General features: G+C 38.2%; 1 protein-coding gene across 7 annotated transcripts in view; it reads left to right on the top strand.

Annotated features, from left to right (window-relative positions):
- Positions 1-19,425, top strand: part of PARD3B (par-3 family cell polarity regulator beta) — an 862,331-nt gene that overhangs the window by 247,505 nt on the left and 595,401 nt on the right. For all 7 annotated transcript variants that reach the window (XM_072121091.1, XM_072121090.1, XM_072121094.1 and 4 more), the window contains 3 exons: positions 199-548; positions 639-778; positions 7,406-7,534. In XM_072121091.1, the coding sequence (XP_071977192.1) occupies positions 199-548; positions 639-778; positions 7,406-7,534 (619 nt within the window). The remainder of the gene's footprint in view (positions 1-198; positions 549-638; positions 779-7,405; positions 7,535-19,425) is intronic.

Below are 19,425 nucleotides of genomic sequence, written 5' to 3'. Positions count from 1 at the left end.
GGATCAATAGGACATGACGATAGCACTTTTAAGGCTTCGGAGCATGACAGCACAGGCACAGGCCTGCTGTTCTGCGCATGCGCAGACGGCAGGATCGTCGGACGAGGGTGCACAGTTACGAGGAGCTGCGCGCCGAAGATGGTAGATTTGTGGTGGTAGGTTCCCTTTAAGTAACTTCTTTCAATTTTTATTTTGTAGGGCACAAGATGTATTCCGTCACGCAATGAAGCATCCTACTGTCTTAGTAGAGATAGTCCCATCTCAGAACCGTGAACTGTATGAAAAAGCCAACATTTCTTGCTTGTCCCTCGAGGACAATGATGATGATGAGGATGATGAAATTCCCAACATAAAGCCACCACCTCCACCTATTCATGGGAGGTTAAATGCAAAGATAATTGAACAAAGCAATGACTTAGAATCTGCCAAACCATTACACCCATCACTAGTCTCTGATGTAGCAGGCACATATTCCCCTCCATCTTTGTCACCACTGGGATTTGGGAGCAAGAGATATGCGAAAAGAATAAGAATTGATCTAAAAAAAGGTACCATAATCTAAATACTTTTAAACTCAAGTTTACAGGATTGCTAAATAAAATATTTCTTTTACATTTTTCTGTTGATAACTACTTTAGGTCCAGATGGACTTGGATTTACAGTTGTCACTAGAGACTCTACTGTACATGGACCCGGTCCGATTTTTGTAAAGAACATTCTTCCCAAAGGAGCAGCCATAAAGGATGGACGTCTCCAGTCTGGAGACCGAATAATTGAGGTATGTGTCCTGTCTGTTCTATTCTCCTTTTTTGGAAAACTAGAAGAATTCGGAGGCCAAGAACATTCATACTTCTCATTTAAATCTCATCATTCCAGCATGCATGTGTAATTTATTTAACATGTGTGGTTTCTCCTGACTCATTGTAGAAAGATTTTTAGAACATAAGAAATTAGATAGGGCAAGTTAAGTTTTGATTGTAAATGATAAAGTACTAAGTACCTGCTAGAATATAAACCATTTTTTTTAATCAGATGATCTTTATTCAAGCACATACATACAGTATGCATTTTAACAAGTACATAGGTAGTTCCATGAATACATCAATTACAGTGTATGATCAGAGCATTGTACAAACAATCTCCACCCCAAACCCTCCCCCCCAAGAAGAAGAAACCTCACAGAATAAAAAGGAAATTACTTCCCCCTTCCCAGCAGTCCTGTCCTACCTAGCCAGAGGCTGTGACCCCCATTTTCTGTACCTCATCATCGTCACTGTACTATCCCATCTCCTACCTCACCCCTGCCAAGACTCCTGGTCTCACTTCCATCCACCAGAATCTAAACTAGTTTAATTGCCTTTCTCTTATGTCCTTTATGCTCCAGACTTTATTTACTTTATTTAGTGGTAGCACATTGACTTAGGGTCGCGCGGTGCATTTTTGTCGACTGTGCACTTTCTTCATGGCAAAAACGGCTTGCACAGGTGTCTGCGCTGAAACGGGGCGTGCCGTTGGAAAGTCGACGGATTCGTACCACATGCTGTATTTAACTTTCAAATTATGTTGAACGCCCTATGTTATCGCACCTGATCGGGGAAGCAACAGATTCATCATTTCTGCCGCACAATCTTAGTTAACTACTTAGCATTAGGAAGCAGAGCGCTGGGCTTTTTAATGCTCAGTGTCCAATATATCGGACACTGAGCTGATGCCGGTCCAGCTTGAGATCTGAGCCGGGCTGAAATCAGGATACATGGGGTGCCGACAACCCAGTGTAACACCTGTATTCAGAGTGGGCTCTGATTTAGGGTCTTTCAGGGGTCTCTGGGGGGCGCCAAACCTTCCTATGGCAGCCTTGAGGTCTGACTAGGCAGTGCCTGTAAGTCTATATATCTATACATCAGTATTGCAGGATATTATCATGAACAAGCAATCAGATGAAAAAAAGTTATTTAATAAAAAATAAATTAATAAATCAATAAAATTATTCTTAAGCCCCATAACACATAGAGACATATATGTCCAAAAAAGTCTAAATCATAACACAAACCCCACATATACTATATAGTATCACCGCGTTTGTAACAACCCATAGAATAAAAGTAAATAATTATTAAACCCACAAGATGAACGTGGTAAAAAAAAAAAGCTATTAAAAACCTGCCAAAAATTATGAAGTACTCCAGAATGATACTGTTGCAAAGTACAACATGCCCCGCAAAAAAACAAGCCATCAATCAGCTCCGTAGCCTAAAAAGTAAAAATGTTATGCCACTTGGAAGACGGCGATGAACAAATGATAGACTATTCCCAAAATTAGGGTTTTATTTGTCAAATTTAGTAAAACATAAGAAAAAATATTCCAGTGTGATATCCCCGTAATTGTATCGACTCATATAATAAAGATAACATGATTATTAGACTATATGGCGAACACCAAAAAAAATAAAAAAGTAAAAAATCCAGTACAGAATGCTTTTCTACTCCTGCTCTCGAAAAAAAAAAAAATCATAAATTTTCAACAACAGGGGATACCAACCTCAAAATGGTAACACTGGAAAAAGCATCTCATCCTGCAAAAAAAAAAAAATCACATGGCCCCAATAACAAAAAAGTTACATTTTTATAGCCTACAAAAGGGGCCAATGAGAAAACTAAAATCATCATAATTTTTTCTATATTTTTTTTAAGTAAACTCAAAACTTAAAAGGCAAAATTTACTGCTAAAATGAAGTACAACATGTGAGGACAATGCACTTTTAGTGAACTCGAGTAACCTTGTAAGTAAATTTGCCCCAGTGTCTTCTAAGGGGAACTTTTTTACAATTTTATTTCCAGATTACTTTGCATTTAGCCATGGAGAAAGAAAGAAAGAGGTAGGTATAAAAGGTGTCCTGGTGTTGAATTGTTAAAAAATAAAAAGTCAAACAAGAAAGTAGTATATTAATGTCACCCCGTCGGGGCCATTGTCTTACCCATAATGGGCTTTTCTGTAGATTCCTGTAGAGATTAATTTTTTGGTGCTTGTAGGTTGCCTGGGGGAATTCTTGGAGGCTCCCAATGGCTATGTATTGCTCAATGGGGTAATGAAAAAAGTCTGGATCATAAGAACTATTGACAGAATGCGTCAACCATCTGAGGAGAAAAGTTTAGTCAGTGGCCTAAGGGATTGGAAGGTTGTTATACTGTTAGACAATTTTATCCAGGTCTCCAGCAACCATCCCTAAGTTGTAAGGTGATCTCCAAATTAATAGTTCTTTGTTCCCAACACTCGGATAAGCAGCACCGAAAGACACAGACACCTGGTCATAAGCTTACTCTTTATTCAAGGCGTGTTGCCGTGCATATAGAAAACAGAAATGCTTTGCAAAGGGCGTAGAAAGTTGATAGAATGCTGAAATACTATAGGCTAGCTTGAATATACTTTGAACACTTCCCATTAGGTTATTTTCCACAAATAATGTTTATGAACTCTATGTATCGTTTCTTGTAACAAGGGAACAAGTTTTCTGAAGGGAAACGGGGTTTTATCACTAAATGTACTGCGAAGGCCGCTAGTCAAAACATGACCTTTAGGTGCTGAATGCTGACTTCAGGAAAATAGCAGTAAGGACAAAGTATCTCTAGGCAGATTACACAAAATGGTGTATGAATCATGAGATGGCTGACAGTGAACAAGATGGGGTCTGGGTGAACAAGATTGCGTCTGGAGAGAAATATGATATCTCTCACAGTACAAAATAGTGAGATCCTTCCTTGTTATTATTGTCTTTTGTTAGCATATTTGTAGAGATGTTTAACCCGTTCACGACCCGTGATGTAATAGCACATCACGGGTTGGCCGCGGGTGCATGGAGAGGGCTCACGCGCTGAGCCCTCTCCATAGCCGGTAAGTCTTTGCTGCATATTGCAGCAAAGGCTTACCGGTAACACCTGCAATCGTTGCCAGCACCGATCGCCGGTGTTTTCCCGCTGATCGCCGCCAGCAAAGCTGCCGGTGGCTTCAAAAAGACGGCGGCGCATGGGTGCCGCCATCTTTTCGAGGATCGCCGCTCCCTGTGACGTCGCCATGGTAGCCTCGGGTCTCACGAAGACCCGAGGCTACTTCGGGTTAACCCATGCATTACAATGTGCTATCATCACATTGTAATGTATGAGGAGTAAAATCCACATATACTGCCATACTGTAGTATGGCAGTATATGATAGGATCGTACAGACAACCTAGGGTTAAAGTACCCTAGAGAGTCTGAAAAATAGTAAAAATAAAAAAAAGTTTAAAAAAAATTATAATAAAAAAACACTAAAAACTCAAATCACCCCCCTTTCCCTAGAATTGATATAAATATAAGTAAACAGTAAAAATCATAAACACATTAGGTATCCCCGCGTCCGAAAATGCCCGATCTATCAAAATATGATAACGTTTTTTTCACTGCGTTTAATCCCGTAACGGAAAATCTCGCCCAAAGTCGAAAATGGCACTTTTTTGTCATTTAAAAAAAAAATTCTATAAAAAGTGATCACAAGGTCGTACAGTCCTAACATTGTAAACGTCATCAAAATCCGCAAAAAACGACACCACCCACAGCTCCGTACACCAAAGTATAAAAAAGTTATTAGCGCCAGAAGATGGCAAAATCCCCAAAAAAGTTTTTGTACAGGAGGTTTTAATTTTTTTAAATGTATGATAACATTATAAAACCTATATAAATTTGTCATTTGGGGTGCACAGTGAAATCCGTAAGATCCAAGCCCACAAGAAAAGGGCACGAATGCGGTTTTTTACCAATTTCACTGCATTTGGAATTTTTTCCCGCTTCAGGGTACACGGCATGGAATAATAAATACCATCTATATGAAGTGTAATTTGTTACGCAGAAAACAAGTTGTCACCCAGCTCTGGACATGGAAAAATAAAAAAGTTATGGATTTTTGATCATGGGGAGTGAAAAATTAAAAAACAAAATAGGGCCAGGTCCTGAAAAGGTTAAGGTACAAGGGAAGTGTATGCTTCGGAAGGTTATATTGCCTAAACTTCCTCATATAAATATATCAGTTTGCTTGATATCTCTGTATGGAATAGTGTAGTATGTAGTGCCTGGATCTAGGAGTCCCTGGTTTATCATTCTTGATTTTGATAATAGATTTCCTTTAATCCAACAAGTAGGAGGTACAAAGTAAGACTACGCACATTTATCATTCAACATTAGACCTCTGGATATATCTGGTGCAGCCGCTGTCTAGACTGACTTCAAATGGAACCTGTAACCAGCTTTAAAACTATTAAACTTAATGACAGGTTACCATAGTGTCTGTGCCAGTTTTGTGATTGGGCTGGACTGTGACCGAGAATACAGAAATATGTGCACCAAAAGCGGCTTGTTAGTATTTAGTCAGGCCGTGCACCACAATTCTGTCCAAAGTCCGCCACAATTCTGCATCAAGAAAAAAGTGCACCAAAAAAGAATGGTGCATTCTGCCGGAGCAGTGATGACAGGTTCCCTTTATAGACACTTTTAGTAACTATACCCCAATAACTCTTCTAAACAAAGAGCCAAAATCTTTTTTTTATATAGTGCATGACACATCACTAATGATTTAAGTGTCTTAAAGTAAACGGACTAAATACATTTAATTAATGATTACTATTTTTACTATTTTCTGTTACCCTTAAAAACTGGGAGATAGACAGATAGATAGATAGACAGATAGATAGATAGATAGATAGATAGATAGATAGATACATAGATACATAGATACATAGATACATAGATACATAGATAGATAGAGCTACATAAATCCAAAATTCTGTTCTAAAATGATTCATATTGGACATCCCTTACTTGGGTGAACTCTATACAATGTTGGTAATGATTCTTTTATGTTTGAATGTTTTATATGTTTTAGTTCTGTTTTCCAATTTACAGCAATGTAACCTCTTCACTCCATGGTCCTTGTTCAGCATGCTGTGAAATGGCTTTGCCAATGCTTGGGGGAAAGGGTCAGTTGCATTATAATGGTAAACAGGCTGTATTATTTTGTTGTAAAGCAAGTGCTGGATATCTGTCTTTTGGGTTTGCAATACGTATATTATTTTCCCGGCTAATGCTTGGTATTACTGGACTGTCTGCTATAGATATGTTGCAAAATGACTTCACGTTAATGTAGTGAGTGCCGTAAATATACAATTAATAATAGGTATATAAATATTAATTATAAAAATGTTCCAATATTAAACAAATACAATGTGCATATGAAATGAAAGGGTCTGAAGACCGCTTAACCGCTTGCTGCTACTTTAGATGCTACAGTTACAGAATGCCATCTTAATCTGCGTGTTGACCTAATGAAGTCCAATCAACACCGAAACTAAGACTGATGCTGTTTAATAAATAACACTATAGGCACTCCCCGGGTTATGTACAGGAGAGGTTCTGTAGTTTTGTACTTAAGTTTAATTTGTATGCAAGTCAGAACTGTATATTTTATAATTGTAACCCCAGCCAAAATTTTTTTTGGTCTCTGTGACAATAGGATTTTAAAAATTGGGTGGTCATAAGAACCAGAATTATCAATAAAGCTTAATAGCAGACACCTTTTATAACTGTGTCAGCCGATCATTGTAGCCTGCGGCTTAAAGGGAACCCGTCGCCACTATTTTCACAAATACAGGTAGTGGCAGGTTCCTATAGAGCTCTAGTAACTATCTGACACCCTGCTTGTAGCTTAAAAATATTCCCCTGAGAGTCCCATATATTCAACTTTATAGTTTTATCTGGTAACTAAGCACGGCTACAGCGAGTCCAGGTGGGCGTGGCCTCCTCGGGCTGAATCCAGCAGCTTCTCTCCATTTCTATCTCTGTATGCTGCTATAATGTCATGCGACCAGGGTGACATCATCGCAGGTCCTTTAGCTTTTGTAGTATTAGGAACTGTACACTAAGCATATATGTCATGAAATCACAGCAGATTTTATCACATGAAATCACAGCAGCCTGCATGGAGAGGAGTAGAAGTCCATGGAGGCTGCTGTGGTTGTTTTATGTGGTCAGATATGTACATGGGGTATAGTTTTCATATTAAGTAGCTCAAGGACCTTTGATGATGTCACCCTGGTCACATGATATTAGACCCAGAAATGAGCCGTGCATCAGCAAGTGACCTCTGTCCGGTCCCTTCATATCTACTGCTGCAGACTCTCTCCACTACACCCCATCCCTCTACTTCTATGTGCTGGCTATAAAGGTCTCCTGTGCTACCGCTAGGACTCAATTTTTTACCATTAAGTTATATCATATTTCCAAACATGAGACAATGTAGATTTGTGCCAGTTACAAATGTATGTTCACTTAGAAACTGTGTGTATTCATGTTTAATAAGGAAGTATTCTTATTCTTATTTAGGTCAAAGGCCAGGCAATTGCTGGCAAGACACAAGAGGAGCTGGTGGCCATGCTGAGGAGTACCAAACTAGGAGAGACAGTTTCTATAGTGGTGGCGCGACAGGACGATGCTTTTCTGCCCCGTGAACTGGTAATTTTACTAAAACCACATTCTTAATGCTTTTTCCTTGTCAGACTGACTGGGTCTCTGTGAGATGCCAGACTATAGTCTGCTCGCTCAGCGTACACTATATCAAAATCAACAGTGATTTACTATCAGTCCATGAAATTTGATTTTCAACCCCTGGTGACATCATAAGCTATGGGATGTGATGTTGTCATGGGTATCACACAGCTTGTGATTTATGGAGAAGTCCATGAATATATCCAACTCTAGAGAAAATGTATAGATGATTTAAAACCACCATGACAAGTCATAAAATGTAACCCTGCAGGATTTAAAAGGCACACCGAGGTAAAGTGGCACGCTGATGTGATCCCAGCATGATAAATGCATGGTTAAGCTTGTCGGCTCTTATTGTATTACTCACATAGTCACAGTAAACACTTTGTGTAATTCCTGAGACGATTTGAGATATTCTTTAATTATAGCAAATTTTTCAGTGCTGATTGATTTTTCCAGACTTCAGGGTGCCTTTCCTTGAGCCCTGTCAGTTGTTTTGTGCTCTACCACATGTACATTTATAAGGAAGTTACTCCGTATACATACATTGATTTCCCAGTTTTATTTGAATAAGAGTTATTCAGCAGATAAGATTGTACAACTTATATAATAGTTTGCACAAATACAGCATCTTCACTATTTCAACCTCTTTTATTTATTGTGTCCTGGATATATTGCTGGATTGGCATCCGAACAGCCAATCCGGCAAATTGACGGATACATACATTGAGGGGTTTAGTTTCTAAAGTGGGCTAAGTCATGGGGTTTTACTATTATTTAGACCTCACAAAGTCACTTGAAACCCAAACGTGTCCCTCAAAAAGTTTTAATGAAAATCGCCAAATCTTCAAAACATGAGTTTTGCCGATTTTCATGGAAACGTGATCAAGTTGCTTCTAAATCTCCAGGCCTCCTAACATCCTATACAAAAGAATGGACGCATATAAATCCATGCCAACATAAAGCAAACTTTGGAGACATGTTAGTCATGAAGTTATTTTGTTTTATGGCTGTCTGTCTGAAAGGCAAAAAATTGGAAAGTTTTTCCTGAATTCTTAACTTTTTTTTTTTTAAATAAAAATAAAAAACAAGGCATATTACTCAAAGTTTTCAACTTTTATAAAGTACACCGTGTTACAAGAAAAACATTTTCAAAATCACCAGGATATGTTTAAGGGTTCCAAAATTATTACCTCATAAATTGACACGTCAGATTTGAAAAAGTGTCAGGAGGTGCAAATGACCTAGTTGTTAAGCAATTAATAGTAATAAATAAGCATACATAGCAATACAAATATCAATCTGTGTCTAATGCCTTAAAATGTATCTTTTACCAATCATATGATTAGATCCCATCATACTTCAGGAAGAAAACCATGTCTATGGATTTTCTCCTGTTTGTATCATATTTAGGGCTCATTCACACAAACGTAAAGGGAGCAGATATGCGGCCGCAGCATTTGTGGCCAGATACCGGTCCCCATTAACATCTATAGCACCCAGTCTTGGTGCAGTAAGCGCACAATGGGGCAGATTTACTTACCCGGTCCTGTCGCGATCCAGCGGTGCGTTCTATGTGGAGGATTCGGGTCTTCTGGCGATTCACTAAGGTAGTTCCCCCGATGTCCACCAGGTGTCGCTGCTGCGCTGAATTCCATCGGAGTTCACTGAAGTTCACCGTCCTATGCTCGGTGCAGGTAAGCACGTGTCAAGCAACACTTTTTTTTTTTTAAATGCTGCTTTTTTTCCGATTCCGTCGGGTTTTCTTACGGCCACTGTCATGTCATGGAAATTCATGGAAAATTGGCGCAAATCGGAAATATCAAGTAACACAACTGAAAAATGCAATTTGTGCCCTTACTAAATGACACTCAAAATTAATAATAATAGTTCCTTTATTTATATAGTGCACACAGATTACGCAGAGCTGCACTGAGCTTACCAAATCAGTATAGGACAGGTCCTATATTTTGATGTTTTACAGTGCCAGCCCTGCACTGTTTTATGGGGAGGGGAGTGGTGCCTGCCTGGCCTTGTGTGAATGTACCCTTGGATGTATTAGCAATCTGAAGTCTGAAGCTCTTACAGAAAAGCTGATTTGTTGCTATACTGTACTTTTCTTCTATGTGTCATTGACTGAACTCTTAAATTTCCTGACTGCACGGAGGTTTACATTAGTTGGTAATATCCGCCTGTTTGTAACTCCTAACCATTTCCACTGGTATTTAATCGCCTGCCATAGGAGATGTATCAGTTCCATTATAGGCAGGGAATGTGCTGTCCTGCCTTATCTTGATTGATGTAGGTGAGGGGATTTGATCTCTTATTGAGCAGTGTGCAGGATGAAGTTCTGCTCAAAAGCTTCCTTTTCCTGTCTATCAAAAGGAATTGGCCAGACAATGTCATCTGCTCAGCCCTCATAAAATGACCCCTGTATTGCTTTTATCCCGTGCCTCATTTTCCTTGTAGCACATGTCTAGGTTTTCCTGTTTCCTTGTTGTTTTTACTCTCTCCTTTTTATATGTGTGGGAATATATGAGTGACACACACAGGAAGCACAGGGAAAAGTTTCACGTCTGGCTTCTGACCTGCATGTTTTTGAAAGAATAGAAACAGTTTTCCCATAGTCAACACACTTTTTATCCCTAAGTTTGATAATGAGTAGATATATAATAGCTGAATGTCCCACAACTACTGCCCCAAATATGGAGTTCCCTGTGTGAATAGAGTTGTAGTGCACATTAATGAGGGAGTACAGGACTTTTCTTTAGTCCTACATAGCTGTAAGGGGTAGTGGCCGCTCATATCCACTAATGCTTCATGTACACACATAGGAGTATTGGAGATTATTGGCTCAAGGGTCAGATCTACAATATTCCTGTGGAAACAAAATATATTGTGGGGAGTTTAACAGGGGGAGTTTTTGGGGTACCGTAAACTTTTTCTCTATTTATAACAGTTCTATATCTCTATTATCCTAAGTGTGTGTGCAATGTTATCTGGACTATACTACATGTGGTCACTCAAATTCTTATCTCATATCCCTACAGTAGAATTAAACATGGGACAGTTTCAAAAATATAAATATGCCTGTCCATAGAAATATAGCACTGCCCACCCCAATCTCCGCAGACCTGAAGCCACCTGGACAATATCATACAAACATTTCATGTGCGTCCGGCACAACAAGGGAAGTCTGCTGGTGCGGTAATGACATATTAACTTCTTTATTGCACTAATCAAAACTTATAAATCTGTTCTGAGTACCAAAAACATACTGTAACTAGTGCTTGAGGACAGGGGTGAATTCCAGGCATGTCCCTGAGCTGAATGAAAACTGCGCACCTCCCCACCTCTGCTGCAAATTATGAATTAAAAATATTTGACACCTATTGCCAAGTTATAGCACCAGAGCAAAGCTGTCGAGTGCTAACTCCCGTAAGCAAATTTATGGTAGTTTTATGTGGTGCCTCTATATGCAGGATAAGAGTGATAGTACTAGTCATTTCCCATTTATAGGTTTTGTTCTGTGCCACAAAAGCATGTTAATAGTACTTTAGGAATTGCTCTGTTCAGTACCAATGTATGCAGGAGAATATTATTAATATTGTGCTATGTCCATCCATACAGAAGAGTTGAAGAAATTCTCTGTGTGCAAGTAGCAGTACAAACTTTTCATTCTTATCTTGAAGTATCACGTCAATATTACACTTGGTGAGCAGATTTTTTGGCCATGGGTACCCCTGGAACATCCACCTAAAACACCTAAATAATAATCTACTACTGATACTACTACTATCTACTAATAGGAATCAATGTGATTACTGGTTCCTATTCATAGCTCTCACAATATTAATAGCAAAGGGCATGTACCATCAAATTCAGGGGTGTAACTACAGTTGTAGCAGCCAAAGCAGCTGCTATGGGGCCCGCTGTGTCACTAAAAATTGGAGGATGTGCACCGCACCATAATATACATATTATACAGCACATCGTACAGCATAATATGTAGTGCACATCATCCTCCGTACACAGTATGAATTGGCAGCTCAGATAAGAAATGTTGAGGGAGAGGGAGGGGACAGCAGGATGACAGGACAATCCGAATTCCAGCCATGTACTTCCCCATTTAGGAAGTACTGTTTAAGTGTATAAATGTGTATATAAGTACATAAATGTGTGCAAATGAGTGTATACATTTGTGTGTATATATATATATGTTTGGGGTAGGGGGCCCCATTAAGAATTCTGCTATGAGATCCTACCTCTCCTAGTTATGCCACTGATCAGATTCCCTGACACAGACAGTGATACTAAATGTATATGTATTTTTTTACTAGCCTTCCTTTGCATAAGGAAAGTTTTGGGGGAAAGAAATATTTGCATCGCCACCATCCAAGCGCCATAATTATTTGTCACTGTGGCTGTGTCAGGGCTTATTTTTTTCCAAAAAGACCTGTAGATTTAATTTGTGTTAAATGCGTTGGTCCTATCTATCACAATGTAGCAATTTCCTCAGGCTGCACTAGTTCTATTGGAAAAATCAATTGACCAAACAGTTGTATAACAATGTCCTGACACACGCCTATAAGGCGGCCTTAATTGGCAAACTCTCCATAAGTAGAACTCTTACTTCTTGTTCCTAGTCAATAGCTTCTCAAACTGGAGACTCAACCAGGTCAAAAAAGTGCTGTCTACAGTTGGCAGCAGGTTCATTCTGGAATAGATACACTGGTTTGGCTTAATCCCACACCATGTCATAAGGCTTCTTGTAGGTCATACTTGGTTAATGGGGCTGCCTTTCAAGGTAGCAGAAGGAGGCATTGGTTTCCATTTAATACCTTGGAAAACAAATTTGCATACTTCCCAGAATTCCCTAGTGGAGCATCTTTGGCTTTAAGTCTCCACACAGCTATAAGGCGGCCTTAATTGGCAAATGTTCAATAAGGAGAGCTCTTACCTTCTGATGCTATTTAGTGCAAAGGGCTGGAAGCAGTTGGCTTAGGTGTCTCTGTAGCAGTCACAAACCATTGCATTAGACCCTACCTGTTACCTCCACTTGATACAAAGAAAGAAAAAATAGACAATAGCAGAATACTATGAAAGTATTACAATATGGTGGCTTGCTGCTGAGATAATCATATTCTTATCAAGTAAGGGGATCTGTGGATTTGTTGAGGGGATATTTCAAGTTTAATAGTTTGCTGTTCGGCTTTTGTTGTCATAGCTTAATAATTGTAATTACTTGCTCATTTTTAACAGAAATTTGTGGATGACAATTTCACACAGTAACACATTAATGATTATGTAAGAACTAATTAACTGGAAATAATTATTCTCTTTGGTGAGAAAACTGTATGGCATACTGCACGTGTCACTCTTAAATAAAATACCAGGGCAGTGATTTTATCACATAACAACATAAGGTTTAGCTGTCATTTTTCTCTGAAATCTAAGCAACCCATTAAAACCAACACATTTTTTTTAGTCTGACAACAAAATGAAAGAAAAGCACAGAAGGTGCTGCATACCTATTGTTTTATTTTGCTTAATAAATTACACAGATGATGAAAGCATTTACCTCCATCAGGCCTTTCTGTCTTATTATAATAGAATAGCTACAGTGGAGTGTAGCCCATATGTGTAACACAATATCCCCAACATGTCCCCTCAGAAAAAGTCCTAACAATAATCACAAATCATTGACTTTTGTTCACCCACTTCACAAAAAAAAAAAAAAAAGCATGCACCACAAAATGCCAATTAAAAATTCAAACATCCCTGTAGATGGGAAAAATAAAATTACTAGTGTGATACAACTTATGCATGTATAAGTAATTTTTTTTATATATTTTCACTTTATTGTATATTATTTTCATCTTGCAAAATGTCAGAAAACATAAGAGTCAGAATTAATTTTTCCAATATTCCCCAATAAAATGGGAGTAAAAACTCGAAAATAATTTCTACATACCCCAAAATGGTGTCATTATAAAATTCAACTCAACCTGCAAAAAATAAGCCTGCAGATGGATGTAATGCCTGAAAATGTAAGGTGTTATAGATTTTGTGAGATGAAGTGATGATAATACAATGCTTCTATTTCTTGGCCTTACACAGTCTAAAGGGTTAAGATCAAAAATGCTTTGAGGCCAGACACATTTCATGTCGGAGTATGTGACCATAGTGGAATCCAGTAGTGTTGCTTTTCTGCAAACTATCGGGTTGTATGATACAACATTTACTAGCATCATGCACAGTGAAGTAGTGTGACTACATGTCGTCTTCTACGATTTGCTAATGGATTGAAGAAGTTCTAGTAAAGCATTCATGTGTGTAGAATTCATTAATATGCATAACCCATTTCACATATAGTTCTTACACATTTCTTGCCCTGTGACTATATACTTTACAATATTTGTTTTAATAGGAACAAGCTTGAAATGTCAAAAACTTCTGAAGGTCAAGTATGAATGGAGTTTTTACAGGAGAGATATACCATCCGTTAGCAATTCAGTGTCCGAGTAATGTGCAATTACAGAATAGTGTGCCAACACAGACAGACATAGCACAATGTGAAATTGGTATTTCAGAGGGCAACAGGAATGATTGAAGGTTTAAAATATGATGGGAGATTAGCCAGTCTTGACATCTATAGTTTGGAAGAGGTAGAAAAAAAGATGACCTCCCAAAGATACCCACTGTACCACTGAAAAAGCCTTGTATTGATTTGTGAGAGCCGTTTGAAATAATAACTAACTTGAAAAGAAGAGGTCATGTTCTAGAGAAGGGAAGGAGAATATATTATATAACCAGTTTTGACAACATTCTGTTGTGGAGCGAAAAGTTGAGCTATGTAAAATTGCCAAAAGCTAGGACAGCTTCATCTGTCATTACGAGGAGGGAAAGGACACGCATTTAATGAGGAGGAAGCTGGAGAACAGGGAACATAGAAACCTATTGGAAAAACAAAACGACAGTGACACTTGATGCCATTGCAAGAAGCACATTCTGTTTTGCTAATTCGAAAACAGTCATTTTTTGCGTTATAGTGCAGGTTATATTGAATAGTAAACAGATAAATAGATTTATGGGAAAAGATTCCATAGTCATTATAGTTTTTTACAGTTGAGTGTGGTTAGAGTAACACTGAGTAAAGTATAGCCACATGCCGAAGAAAAAGTAAAAATATGTTTAATAAAACGTTAAAACAAAAACCATTGATGTTGTTGAATGATTGTTATAGTCAGGTCAACTGTAAATAGTTCTTAGTTAAACCTTAAAAGGGTATTCCCATTTGTGCAAATTATTGTCATTGTTTGTATGATAAAAAGTTATATAATTATCCAATATATTTACTGTTTCAATTCCTCACAGTTTTGAAGATCTCTGCTTGCTGTCCTTCCACTGGACAGAAATCTATCCATGGTCACACAGGTGCAAAGCGCTTTGGTATCATACAGAGTAATCAGAGCTAGCTCTGCTTGCTTGATTCTGCAGGAAGCTTCATTGTTTACTTCCTGTGGATTAAAACCAATCCATGGTAATGTGATGTCACACAGGTGCACAGCTTGTCAGTATCCCAGAGTAATGTGAGAGAAAAATGTGTTATAAAGAGCATTGCGCCTGTGTGACCATGCTCCGATTTCTTTTCACGAGAAGTAACCACCGCATCTTTCTATGCAATTACAGCAAGCAGGGATCTTTAAAAACATAAGTAATTGATACAGAATTTATATTGGAAAATTGTATAACTTTTCATTAACTAAACAACAATATTGACCCCTTAGAAATTGCTTGACCAAGTTATTTAAACCCTTAACATACTACTGCATCACACGTCGGCTGCCGCTGTATGGGGAGGGCTCACAGGTTAATTAATAATAATAATAACTTCTTCATATAAGGTGGGTATTTGCTGCATCTAGCAGCAAACACCCACCGGTAACACCCGCAATCGCTGCTACCACTGATTGTGGGAGTTAACCCCTCGATCACTACCGGCAAAGCTCCCAGCAGCATTAAAAAGCTGGTGGCACATGGTTGCCGCCATATTGGCTCAGATTGCCGTTCCCTGTGACGTCACCGGGGAGAGAAGACCCAAGAATGTCTTGTTTTAATACATTCATTAAAATGTGGGATCCCCTTATTCTACCATACTGTAGTATGGCAGTATATGGTAGGATCAATCAGGCAACCTAGGGTTAAAGTACCCTAGGGGATCTGAATAAAAAAATAAAAACAATAAAATAAAAGTTTTAAAATGAAAAAAAAACCTAAAAATTAAAATCACTCCCTTTCCCTGTAAGTAAACTGTAAAAAATCATAAACATGTTAGGTATCACCGTGTCCCAAAATGGGCAATCTACCAAAATATAATAATGGTTATTACTGGTATTTAACCCCATAATGGAAAATAGTGCCATACAGTCCTCAAAATGGTAGCATTTAAAACGTCATCAAAAGTCACAAAAAATAACTTCACAGACAGAGCCGTTCACTGAAGTATGAAAATGTTCTTAGCGCCAGAATATGTGAAAATTAAGGGTTTTTTTGTTGTTGTACAGGAGGTTTTACATTTTGTAAATGTATGAGAACATTATAAAGCCTATATAAATGTAATATTCAGTGATCACACTGACCCAAAAAATATGGAGACACTTAATTTTGGCCACACAGTAAAAGCTGTAAAATCAGAGCCCACAAGAAAATGGCACAAATTCATTTTTTCATCGAATTTCACTGCATTTGGAATTTTTTTCCTGCTTGCCAGTAGACAACATGGAATATTAAATACTGTCACTATGAAGTGCAATTAGTTTTTTACATGGAAAAATAAAGTTGTAGATTTTTGAAGGTGGGGAGTGAAAAATAGAACTGCAAAAACGAAAAATGGCCTTGTTGTTAAGGGGTTAAATGTTTTCTTTTCTCTCTAATAAAGGAAATGATGATGAGATTGCCTCTTCCACTGATGAAGATCAGTAGAGCAATATCATGACCAACCGCAGACAGTACTAAACTATTATCCGATTAGCCATTTATCCTAATTCTTCTAGCATTTCCTGCCAGCTGTTGTCATGTAACAGCGGGAGAGGGAGCTGTCTGCTGAACTCTGGAGACAACCTTGATTTGCTTAATTACCGACTACCAGTGAGAGTGTCCTCTAATTAGAATATCATGCAAGGTGCATTTCCGTATGATCTAAGCCAGTCCATCTGCCACTGCATGTCTAACTGTAAGTTACCTGCATGTTACAATCATTACATATGTAAGGGGTTAAGGAAGTGTCGGCACATCTCTGTGTGAAGCGTCTGCAAGTAAGTAAACAGATTCCAGTCATTGGAGAACTGTGGAAACACATTTGCATTACAACATTTTCAAAAATTCTGTGTATTAACAATTTTCTAGAAATAAACATAAAGAACATTGAAGGAAGGAGGATGAGCAAAGCAAACCATTATCCCTACGCAAATTACGTGGTAGTGTAGTAAAGGGAAACGTACTATTTAATGTAACATCATGGTAAATATAAAATAAAAGTTTAAAGGGCTTGTCCAATTCCATCATATAATTGATATTGCCTGTGTACTGAAAAGTTATAAAATTTGTCAGTATACTTCTTGTATTAATTCCTCCTGATTTTCTAGGTCTCTGCTTGCTGTCATTATAGGAAGCTCTATTGTTTACTTCCTGTGGATAATTACCTGTGCCTGACTATGTGATGTCACACAGGTGCACGGCTCGGTAGAACACACAGCTCTGGTAACTCTCTGTAATACTAACAAGTTGTGCACCTGTGTCGCATCACATGCCATGGGACAGGTTATACCCACAGCAAGTAAACAATGAAGCTTCCAATTGAATGACTGAAAGCAGAGATGTAGAAAACAGCGGGGAATTGATACATAACTTTTAATTACACAAACAATAGCAATTATTTGCTCAAAGTGAACAACCCGTTTATCAAGTGGAGGAGGTATAATCACTGGCAGAAGGAAACATTTGCTCCGAAATCAAACGACAGTTAAAAACAACAACCCTGATGAATAGGTTAAAGAGCAAATAATGACTTCTAGACAGGGACCTGACAGGCAGCTCATAATAACTTTATGTAAAACATCATCCAAACCAGCGTGTGCTGACTTTTATACACTTCACATTGTTTGCCCAAACTCCCTCGACTGTATATGTGAAGATAAAAACTTAACATTCTATAAATCAATTGAAAACGGTGGAATACAAAACACCTTGTACTGGTGGTGTGGCTGTATAATGGGCCAGGCTTCCAGGAATTAAACAATCACCTGCTTGTACCGTAATGGCATGGGACCATTGAAGCCAGTTGGTCACATGCTGTTTCTATACAGACCCTATTATTAAGGTTGTTTTTCTGCCATGGTGACTTTCAAGAATATGTTGTACAGTATCTTTTCAAAAGCCACCACTGCAAAAAACAACCTTCAAGGAGATCTACCACCAGGATGAAAGACTGTATGCAAATGAGCCTGAGGGACCTCAGGCTTCATTAACACCTATGGAGCCGGGAGCCCCTCGGGCTCATTCGCATACAATCCTTCATCCTGGTGGTAGATGCCCTTTAACCGCGGGATGTCCACATGTGTCACGCCCTGTCCTATGTCCTCTATGTGCCCACACTGTGTGTCCCAAGCTTTATAACATGTTTTTCTCACATTTTGCTTCCATGTGGTAAATGTGATCACTAGTAGTGTTATACATAACTCATCCCAAATTTGCTTAGTGTTTATATGACTCTTTTGCATGAGGACTACCACCCTACATGGATGGGTTATTTATGTGAACAGAAAATGCAGCCTATGAGGGGCCAGCTCAAGACAGGGTACTAATGTAAAAATGTAACAACCTGAAACACATTAAAGTTCAAATCTACCGTGTAATGTTTGCTTACAATAGTTGTGACTCATAATAGAAGATGAACAAAGCTGTCATCACGTCTTTGGAGTAGAACTCTTCCACAGACCTTTATTATTCTTAAAAATAGGTCATATTGACATGTGTATGATGGGAATTTTTCAAGTGGATGTTCAGCATATGCACGCTCCAAAGCTACATGAGGTAAAAGTTGAAAACGTTGGTGGGAAAACTGCTGGACTGTTGGAAAGTAGAGTTGGCAATGAAAGACAGTATTGTTTCTGTGACATTAACATGGAAAAGTTCATGTGGCAAATTACCTGCCTTAACTCAGACAACACATTCAGGAAGGATGCCAGGAAGAACAGCAAATTGGCTAATTTTATTAGAATTTACCAACATAAATATAATTAACTAATTCATGGCCGGATATGTCTTTAGTGACTGAAGGTTATTTCAGTGCAAAAGCAAAAAAATAAAAAATAAAATTGTCCATCACAAGCAGAATATCACCTCAAATGATCTGGATAAGCTTTGTTTATACAGTGTGTTTTACACTGCTACAACTTATGAAACACTTGACACTTTTTCATGTTTAAAATATTTCCCAGTCAGTAGAAGCCTTTAATACAGTGGAATAAAAAGGAAAATTGTGTGAAGTTCTTTCTTTACGTATCCCATTACTTTTGTATCCATTGCAGGATATGACTGCACATCAGTTGTGTCATGCTGTACTGTGCCTAATCTAACCTAAGCCGAAAAACTGTGGCATAAAATTGTGGCAATTTTCCAAAATAAAATGTGTGTGTGCACTTTCTGAAATAAGAATGTTTTGTTTATTTCAGACTGTATTTCTTTAATTTTGACATTCTGATCAGATCTTAACCCCTTGCTGCCAAAGCCACTTTTCACCTTTCTGACACGGCCCATTTTTTCAAATCAGTTTTCTCCTCACATTGTACGTCATA

The sequence above is a fragment of the Engystomops pustulosus genome, chromosome 8 (assembly GCF_040894005.1).
Source record: "Engystomops pustulosus chromosome 8, aEngPut4.maternal, whole genome shotgun sequence".
In the NCBI taxonomy this organism is placed as follows: domain Eukaryota; kingdom Metazoa; phylum Chordata; class Amphibia; order Anura; family Leptodactylidae; genus Engystomops; species Engystomops pustulosus.
This window is presented reverse-complemented; position numbering and strand designations above follow the sequence as displayed.